The sequence below is a fragment of the Tachysurus vachellii genome, chromosome 1 (assembly GCF_030014155.1).
Source record: "Tachysurus vachellii isolate PV-2020 chromosome 1, HZAU_Pvac_v1, whole genome shotgun sequence".
Taxonomy (NCBI): Eukaryota; Metazoa; Chordata; class Actinopteri; order Siluriformes; family Bagridae; genus Tachysurus; species Tachysurus vachellii.
The window spans coordinates 31,039,716-31,050,679 of NC_083460.1; the positions used below are offsets into that span (position 1 = coordinate 31,039,716).

The 10,964-nt window shown below is 37.8% G+C and overlaps 1 protein-coding gene across 1 annotated transcript; it reads left to right on the plus strand.

Moving 5' to 3' along the window:
- The first annotated feature begins 4,750 nt into the window (after window positions 1-4,750).
- serpinc1 (serpin peptidase inhibitor, clade C (antithrombin), member 1) lies at window positions 4,751-10,332 on the plus strand. Its single transcript, XM_060882892.1, has 8 exons — window positions 4,751-4,906; window positions 6,436-6,804; window positions 7,327-7,542; window positions 7,624-7,761; window positions 8,466-8,684; window positions 8,778-8,952; window positions 9,063-9,127; window positions 10,001-10,332. Exons 2-8 carry the CDS (start codon window positions 6,436-6,438, stop codon window positions 10,178-10,180), a joined length of 1,362 nt encoding a protein of 453 aa, XP_060738875.1. The 5' UTR covers window positions 4,751-4,906; the 3' UTR covers window positions 10,181-10,332.
- Window positions 10,333-10,964: the final 632 nt, after the last annotated feature.

A 10,964-nucleotide genomic window follows, 5' to 3' on the forward strand; every position in this document is an offset into this window, starting at 1 on the left:
GAAAGTCAGTAGTATTTTTTTATTTTTTTTTCCCCCCTAGTGGTTGAAGCTGCTTGTCCACAAGGCAACTACAGATAAAAGTACAATGAATATAAATGTTTGTTACAGTGCCCCGGAAACCGATTTGTCCACTCCTGTATGCAATTAGCTCCTTTTTCATCAACAGCAATAATGCAGTGTTTTTGTTTTTCTTATGGAATTAGTATTTTTTATTAGTTGATAATACACAGTCAACATCACCAGAGCATTGAATTCCTGAGACTGTGGGTGTAACTGCATCCACTGTTAATGTGCACTCGTTACTTCATTGCAAACTACTTTCACATTATTATTCTAATAGTAGATGGATTGAACACATTTTTGTGCATGTTTGTGTGTGTATACATTCTGACTGGCTATTTAATTGCCATTCTGTGCTGTATTATTTAACACACCTATTTGGTGGCAGATTTTCATTATTTGTTGCTGTTATTGCTTGTGTAGGAGCTGATGACATCGTTGTTTATGTTCATGAATGCGATGGCAGTGAGCATTAGACCATACTGTACAGGTTGTGTGAGGTATTATGCGGAAACCGTTTTTTTGCGCGCTTTCAACAAATCAGCATGTTGCCATGTCAAGGGGAAGAAGACGCTTTTGTTCAAAGCTTGAGAGGAAACCACGGTGCCTTGCACTTTTTACGTTGCATCATCAGCCAGTTCGATTTGTCTTCTGATTGTAAATCTGGTGTTCAGAAGAATGTTTTTAAGGCAATTTCCTGACGATAAGTTCTTTTTGATATCTTAACGAGAGAGAGAGTTGTTTTTTCATAGTGCATATAATTAAATGAACCAAAAAGGTAAAAAGTGTGGTGTTTGGAGGGCTCTCAAATCTCTTTATTGTCCAGATATACATTGATGGAAAAATACACACCTTCACCCAGAGTATGTAAAGATCACAATCGCTGGAGCATGGAAAATATGGAGTGTGTGCTAAATAAATGATTAGATAATTATATAAATAACAAGTGTATACATTTTGTCATATCCAGCATTTATCTTCATGTTTATCCAAATATCTAGAACAATAAGCCATCACTCTGTGTTTCATTGGTGATTCACTCGTGTGTGTGTGTGTAGGTGTACGTTTTTCTTTGTTGTGCAAGATGTAAATTTGAGACTGTTTAGAATTTGTTTCCTTACATGAAACGCAGTGATAAACTAGTCTCTTTCACTCAGAAGGGCTTCAGTTACTGACCTGCTGAAGGAATTGATCAGTCTTTTAAGAACTGCTCAGCCGGTTAACTATTGTTGCAAAGCAACATCCACATACAGCGTCCCATCGGGCAGTGGGAGAAACACCTTAAGTGTAAAAGGGGGGAAAAAAGGGAGCGACCATGTTTACCCACTGACTCAGTGTCATGTCTTATCTCTAATCAGTAACCAGTAAAACGTCTCTCGTTTTCCGTAGAGAACTGTAAATTTTGATCTCATTTTTGTGTAGTTTTCATTAAGAACTTTCTTTTTATTTGAGAGTAATTTGTTTCAAGCTCATGTACAGTAAAGCAAGCTGATGTACAGATTTCTTTTTACACTCTGTCCAAGACAGATAGAGTGGGAGGGGCTTCCATGTGGACCAATGAGTGATTGCTAAACAGGAAGTTGAGTGTCAGGCACAAATGCTCAGAGAAGCTCAGGAAAGACTCCTCACTTGACACCCCCACACACATTAACACAGGTGTTAATTGTTCAGCTCGTAGGCATAGGATGTTTCAAAATCTATGATCATGTATGAGTCCCGATGGGAGTGTGGTTTTTGTAGTTTTTTTTGTTGTTCACGCTGAACATGCTCACTGCTTGCAGTCACCTGTTTTTGTTGATTTTTTTTTTTCTAACACATTTAGATGTTCTTGTGTTTGTTTAATATTGTTGTTATTTTTTGTTATTAATTTGTAAATCCTGACCTTGGGAAAATGTAATTGCTTTTGATGATTACTCTCAGGTTGGCTCATAATAGATTGCTTAAATTAAGGTACATAAACCAGCTGCAACATGAGTAAGAATTTAAGGGTTTCTTTTTAATATATAAAAATATATTATACTCCATTAAGGAATGTTTAGAACTATTTCTCCAATGTGGATTTAGCTGTTAACCTTTTTTTTTTCTTTGTTAAAAATTCACTGTGTGAAATTTTGGATTGCATTTTTGTATAATACAATTGCTTTTCTTCATGGAATGGGGAAGGGAGGGGAACTGACTAGAAGGCTGAATTAGATAAAACATGAAATTATTTAAAAGTGTAACTTAATGTGCAACAATAATTCTGTACTGGCAGGGATTGTGAATAAATGATATTGTAAACAGCATTTCTTGTTTTCTTTCCCCCCTAAATGAATTTATACATTCAGGAGAGATCATTCACCTCCAAAGCAAAAATACTTATAAACTTAACAAACTACAACTTAATTACTATCCCAGAAACCGGATTACTAGTAAAATCATTGTACCAACAACTCTATTACTATACCGGTGACCAAATCACTGTATCAACAACAGTGTTACTATACCGGTGACCAAATCACTGTATCAACAACAGTGTTACTATACTGGTGACCAAATCACTGTATCAACAACAGTGTTACTATACCGGTGACCAAATCACTGTATCAACAACAGTGTTACTATACTGGTGACCAAATCACTGTATCAACAACAGTGTTACTATACCGGTGACCAAATCACTGTATCAACAACAGTGTTACTATACCGGTGACCAAATCACTACCAACAACACTGTTACTATAACGGTGACCAAATCACTGTAACAACACTGTTACTATAACGGTGACCAAATCACTACCAACAACACTGTTACTATAACGGTGACCAAATCACTACCAACAACACTGTTTACTATAACGGTGACCAAATCACTACCAACAACACTGTTACTATAACGGTGACCAAATCACTTCCAACAACACTGTTACTATAATGGTGACCAAATCACTTCCAACAACACTGTTACTATAATGGTGACCAAATCACTGTACCAACAACACTGTTACTATAATGGTGACCAAATCACTGTACCAACAACACTGTTACTATAATGGTGACCAAATCACTACCAACAACACTGTTACTATAATGGTGACCAAATCACTGTACCAACAACACTGTTACTATAATGGTGACCAAATCACTGTACCAACAACACTGTTACTATAATGGTGACCAAATCACTGTACCAACAACACTGTTACTATAATGGTGACCAAATCACTACCAACAACACTTACTATAACGGTGACCAAATCACTGTACCAACAAAACTGTTACTATACTGTCACAATATGTCACATTAGCAACATGCGAGGAAAAGAACAGTTGATTGTCCATGGTTACCCCAAGGTTGCGAGCTGTGACTGAAGAGGAGATCAGATCGTTATGCAGGGATATTGCAAGATCATGACCTGGGGATGAATCACCTGGGATGATCAGCGGTTCGGGTTTGCTAGGATTGAGTTTCAACTGTTGAGCCGTCATCCATGATATGTCTGTCAGACATAATGAGAGATCCGATCAGAAGCAGTAGTATCTGAGGGTGGGGAAAAAGATCAGTTGTGTATCATCGGCATAGCAGTGGTAAGAGAACCTGTGTGAGGAAATAACTTCACCAAGAGAGTGGGTATACAGGGAGTAAAGAAGAGGACCAAATACTGAGCCCTGTGGGACACCAGTGGAGAGTCTGTGTTGAAAAGATATCACTCCCCTCCATGTTACCTGATAGTATTCTGGTGACCAAATCACTGTACCAACACATTTACTATACTGGTGACCAAATCATTGTACCAACAACACTGTTACTATAACTGTGACCAAATAACTGTACCAGCAACACTGTTACTATACTACTGACCAGATCACTTTACCAACACTGTTACTATGATGGTGACCAAATCACTTTACCAACACTGTTATTCCTGTGACCAAATCACTGTACCAACAGGGATGACACCAAACCCCACAGATTTTTCTCTTGGTCATTCCATTTGCCTGCTTTTGCTGAAACACTTTTACTATACCGGTGACCAAATCACTGCACCAACAACAGTTACTATACTGGTGACCAAATTACTCTACCAACATCACTTTTACTATACCTGTGACCAGATCACTGAACCAACAGGGTTACTATACCAGTGACCAAATCACTGTACCAACAATAATGTCACTATACCGGTGACCAAATCAATCACTGCAAGAAACAACACAGTTACTTTACTGGTGACCCAAACAATTGCTGCACCAACACAACTATACTGGTAACATTATTACTATATCAGGTAATCTATTAATATATCAGTAACACAATTACAATACTAATGCTATAATTATAACAACTTTACTATACTAATATTACTATACTAGTAACACTATCACTATAACAAACATTTGTTCTGTGTCACTTTAAATATGCTAAAGTAAATTAAAACACTCAATAAAAAATTAGTCCCACATTTAAAAAATGAAATACAGTCTTTAATTTGTACGGCACAAACACAGAATAAAGCAGCTCCATTGAATGACACTAATGAGGTTACATTTTTATGTTTTGCTTTGTTTTTTAGTTAATTGTGCTTTAATGCCAAGAGAAATCATTCAAAGTTTTTATGATGTATTTTGAAGTCACCAACTTTAAAGAGGTAAAAAATGTTGGGTAAAAAAATACAATAGGCTGTTTATCCTGACCAGGAGAAGAGACGAGCTGATCAATAGCTCAAAGGTTGCACTGAGTAAACTGTCAGTGCTGTAGTGCTCTGTGGTACACTGACCTGTTCGGCTCTGTTACATTTTATGCCTTACTGCTGATCAGCTTCATCTGAAAATCTGCTCTCTTGGAAAGGATTAAAGATCGTAACAGGTAAGGCAAGATTCTGCAGTGATAATTTTGTGATAATAATGCATAGCGATAATTATTCAGAAAACGTGTTGTAGCCTGTCGTAATATCTTCAAAATATACAGTCACAGAATCTCAGTACCTGATATACAGGAGTCAGATAAAAACCTTTCACATTTTATAGTTGTCACAACGTCATTTTTCTACCATTGTTCTACATAATCTCCATTTTTATACAGTGCCTGTTTTATAGCACTTAATGAGGGTCCGAATTCTTCTCAGGAAAAAAAAAATTTGGTTCAATTCTAATTCATTACACTTTTTAATACTTTATTTAACTCACCTTTTTATGTGGAGTGGCAAATCATTGTCCTAATCCTGTTTGTGAGGTCCCTCATAATTTCCCAATAGAAGCAAACAGAGTTGACACCAAACCCCACAGATTTTTCTCTTGGTCAATCCACTTGCCTGCCTTTGCTGAATCTGGTCTTTCATGTTTTTTTTTATTTATTTTCTAGCTTGTGCAGGTTGAACCCTAATATGTCCTTCCTGGGGCAGAAAAGCTTAAGGGCTTGAATGACTTAAACTCAACCTTTTGAATGTGTCTATGTTTTAAAGACTGTAATCAAATTGAAGTGAAATCAGAGGAGCTGGATGTGAAATGAACCTCTACAGCAAATCCCTTTTTCACATACCAAGTCTATTCATGTGTAGAGTTTCCAGGTATGAGCATGTCTTTTCATGTACCTTTGGAGATGATCAAAGCACTGCTTTATAAAAGAATTAACTTAAGAGATAGCTTAGGCATCAAGACAAAGCTTCCTTCTGTACACTTTAAAAAACATTAATCTGACCATCGGTTGAATCTGAAGTCCAAGTGTTATTGACAAACCATGCTCTAGTCACTCAATCTACTTTCAGAGGATGCAGAACCTGTCAGTCCAAACAGGCTGAATCTCCAAATGCTTTAGATTCACTTTATAAACTTAGTGGCCACTTTAATAACACCTGCACACCCAGTTTGTTTATTCATGTGGCAGCACCACAATTCATTAAAGCACGTAGATAACAAGTGGAGACTGTGTGTGAAAGGAAAATAAGGAGAAAGGAGAAACTCGACCTTTATTTGTATGATTGGCTTATTAGATAACTGAATCTAAATCAGAACAGGTGTACAGGTGTTCTTATTAAAGTGGACAGTTCATGTATTCTCAGAGCTTCATCTGGGATTCATTCATAAAATATAGCTCTATTTACCTTGGTATGAATAATAAAATGTTGAAATAAACTCAAATTGAAATTAAACTTGGATTAATTGAATCCAGTTCACTATAGCAGCACCTACCTGTAACACAGCATTGTGAACTACATATAAAAAACATAATATCAGATTAGTCTACCATTAAAAAGGATATATACCACATAATAATAGAGTTTTTCAGTTTCAGGCGCTTGTATTGAGTTAATGAATCAATTTAAACCATAATACCTCCACACTACCAAATTTGTGCTCAATGTCTAAGCATCTTTACACGTCCTCGCATTTTTCTAGATGAGAATGAAGTGGGTGGTGTTTGTAGGCGTTTGCTGGATCTTTTCCACCTCCATTGCAGCCATTGACATCTGCAGCCTTAAGCCCAAAGATCTGCCCCTTGAACCAGCATGTATATACCGCAACCCAAACGTCCTGGATGAGGAAGATGCAGCAATTGAGGCACCCGAGACGATCCCTGGGTCCACAAACCCTCGCGTGTGGGAGCTGTCCAAAGCCAACGGGCGCTTTGCACTTTCTCTCTTCAAGCAGCTCTCCAAAGGCAAGCCTGAGGATGCAAATATCTTCATGTCCCCACTCAGCATCTCGACAGCCTTTGCTATGACAAAACTGGGAGCTTGCAACAGTACGCTGGAGCAGATTATGCAAGTAAGGCAGTGAGATCATATGTAGCATGTATGTTTACATTCAGGTCAGATAACCAGTATATGAGTCTGTTTTATAAACATGAAAGTACAGGTCTTTTTGTTCTAGGAGTAACAAAGAGGTAGTTTTTAAACAATCATTTCTAGCACCCTCTGCTGGCTGTGAGACTAATCAAAAGCACAGTGAAAACACTGACAGCCAATAGTGGAGCTATGCAGCACTGCTGACTGTGGGTTGAGCTCATTTTAGGGTCACAGGAATATAAACAGAAAATGGACAGATCAATAATGTTTTTTCTAAGTTGTCCCTGAAAACATGACTGCATGTTAAAGTACTATAGCGCTGAGGTATCTTCCATTTTGATTGGCCAAATACTGTTAATTCATTTTTTATAACAGCAGCTCTGACAATAATGCAGCTGAAAATTACAGATTTATAATAATGCACTTGATCATAAAAGAGGTTTTAGTGATTAGGTTTGTCAGGAAGTGAAGCTGACCTTCCAGCCATATGCCCCATTCACAGGTGTTCGAGTTTGACACAATAAAGGAGAAGACATCGGATCAGGTTCACTTTTTCTTTGCCAAGCTGAACTGCCGCCTGTATCGCAAAACACACAATTCCGTGGAACTGGTCTCGGCCAATCGTCTGTTTGGAGAGAAAACGTTCGATTTCAACGAGAACTATCAAAACATCAGTGAGATGGTCTATGGGGCCAAGCTGCTGCCGCTCAATTTTAAGGTCTATAACAAAACATGAGTATCTAAACATTATATACTTTCTCCTATATCGATGCTGATCAGTCTTTGTTCCTTCCTGCAGGAGAAACCCGAACTTTCAAGGGAGAGGATCAACGAGTGGATTTCTGAGAAGACAAACAAAAGAATAAACAACACTTTGCCTGAGGGCTCAATAGACGTAAATACCATTCTGGTGCTGGTCAATACCATCTACTTTAAGGTAGGCAGAGCTGCGATGTCCTGGTCTTTGCTATTCTACTTGCTAGAAAACTAATACTGATCAACTGCAAATCACCCAAACCTCATCTCTTTCTCAATGGATTAGAGATTTCATTTTGAAAAGATGGAAAAGATTAGACTTTCATTAAAGGGTTTCTCAGCAGTTCACAGAATGGTCCATGGTTCTGTTTTTTTAAGGCTATGTCATGATTATGGGATGCAAATCAATGCTGGTTTGTAGAAACAGTAAGAGAACAGAACAAAATAACATCAAGCACAAAGCTAAGAAAATAAAGATAAAAATATCTTTGTGTGCAATGTAAGGACATAAAGCTACAAATTATTGTGTTAATGTTCACCAATGACTTTGAGGGCACAAATGCTAATATCTACATTGGAAAAACTTAACAAAAATGAATAATCATTCGTTGTATCTGTTAATGCTAGTTAAATAGCTGGTTGCCTGTTGTACATTGTTAGCTACCATTGTTTTGTAGTCATTTCTATATTATGGCACTGGGCAGCAGACTGAATTGTTTACTTGATTGTTAAGCTAGCTGCATTTTTGTTGAGAGTCCAATTTTTTGTTGAGAGTCCAATAAAATTGTAAATTTTATTTACAATTTTCAGTAGATGTAAGTGCCTGGATGTCTTGAAGGCATTTTTTTTTTTTTGCTTGATCAACATTTAATGTACATTATCCAGGGCCAATGGAAGCACAAGTTTAACAGACATAATAGCATGGAGTCCAAATTCCACGTCAGCAAGACCCACAGCTGCCCGGTGCAGATGATGTACCAGGAAAACTCGTATCACTATGGATACTTCCCAGAGGACAAGGTAAAGGTGCTCGAGATGTTCTACAACGGAGAAGGCATTTCAATGATGATTGTATTACCGGACAAAGACACAAAGCTGGCCGAGGTACAATATTGCAGTTCTTCCATTTTCAAGAAATATCCAAACATCTCCATTAAAATGTGTTCTTACCTCACATTCTACATCTCTTTAATAAAGGTGGAGGAAAACTTAACCCTTAAGAAACTCAGTGGCTGGTTGAGCAACATGAAAAATAAACCAGTGGCAGTGCAATTCCCGCGCTTCCGCATAGAGGACAACTTTAGCCTGAAAGAGAAGCTTCAGGCTATGGGACTCAATGATATCTTCAGCACAGAGCATGCCAGTCTACCAGGTAAAGCTGCTCTGGTTACTGCAGTCTATTCTGGTTATCAATTTCACAAGACATACATAAGCATAACTGCGTAATCCAGTCATTTTTCTCCCTCTGGAATCTGCTTTCAGGTATGGTAGCAAACAATCAAAATGAGCTTTACGTCAGTGATGCCTTCCATAAAGCTTTCCTTGAAGTAAGTTTGTCAATCAATCTAATTAGGTAAATGAAATCTGTTTCAGTATTGTTTACTGACAGTTAAAGTTCAGTCAGTGGGTCTCATGTCTCATACTGTATAAGAATAAATTTTACAGTCAGGGGAAAAACGAAAGTACACCAATGTTCAGCTCCATCAGGGTCTAAACTGTTTTTCCCAAAAAGTAAACCAACATTCACAATTCTACTTCCACAATTAAGTGAGTGATTAGCAGCCAATTGTTACTAATGACAATATTAGTTACTCATCAAGAAGTGTGGCTACTTCCATAACCACAGAGCATTTGGCAGTTCAGTGTTCTGGAGCACTCAGGTGTGTGTTTACATCATGCCAAGAAGAAAGTACAACAGTCATGACCTAAGAGAAGCAACTGATGCTGTTCAGCATTCTATGAGGTTATAACTCCATTACTATAATATTTAGGTGGAGCTCTTTCAGATTTTGAGGTTATCAGCTCTCTGTGAGCTTTTGTTTTTATGGAATTTTGTGGTCATCCCCATCACCGTGCCATGAACCTGCTTAGTGATTTCCAGGCGTTGATAGGTACCTACACAAACCCGTACTGGCTGGCAGCAAAAAACACAAGATGGCAGAATATAATTCCCTGCTGATTGTTTTGACAGCATGCATTATATGTAATATATATTCTGTATTAAATGACATTAGGTTTATCTGGAATCCCAAACAACATTAGACTAATTACATGATATTTACCTTTAGATAAATGTCATAAAATAATTTGTAATCTCCAGGCTGAAGCCCTACATAACATTCAAGCTGCAATAGAGGAAATCGATAACAAAATAATAATAATAATAATAATAATAATAATAATATCTGCCTTTCTTCCAGGTGAATGAAGAAGGCAGCGAGGCTGCAGCGGCTTCTACTATCCTGTTCGCTGGTCGCTCCCTCAACCTGAACCGTGAGGTGTTTGTTGCTGATCGGCCTTTCCTGCTCTTTATCCGGGAAACCACCATCAACACGCTGATCTTTGCAGGTCGTGTGGCAGATCCCTGTTCGGACAAATAAGGAGATCCAGATTCACTCCTTTACTCATGTCGAGGAAAAGAGAGAGGAAGATAATGATGAAGAGTTTTATGACTGTGTTGTTATTCTCATCCATCAGGTGGCATGATGGTGTTCCAAGTCGTTGTTAATTATAAATAAACAAAATAAAATAATGTTGTACTGTACTGTACTTACTATATTATTGACACAGCATGATCAATAATGGAAGATTCCCATGGAATCTTTTTTGAGAGCTGAGATTATATTCCACATGTTGAAGTCAGACTTCCACATGTTGAAGTCAGTCGGTGACAGTATGTTCACTTAAACCACACCACCACCACCACCAAACTGAAACTACCCTGACAACACCTTAGTGATCTAGCTAAATATAAAGAACATCGTTGAGTTTCACTTCCTTTTAGAGAAGGCATGTTAGAGAACGCATGGTGTAGAAAAAAAAAGTCTCTATCAGCCTGAGGAAGCAACATAAACCAGAACTGAACCACTCCAAATTGGTAAAACACCTGAAAAGTCACAAAAACATGACCTCCATAACTCCACACATTTGAACATGAATCATTTTCTTTTCATAAACCAAGTGATGGTTAGAAAATGGAACATTGTGCATGCAGGCAAAAACACCAACAAACCATGTTTACTGCTAATGAGCTGCTACTGTAGATTTCGACACCTCCAGAACAGGTATAGACGTATATGGGGCTAATATCATAGCTACAGAGCATTTCACTGGCCTATTGTGGATGTGGTAGCTTAGTGGTTAAGATGTTGGACTACCAATCAG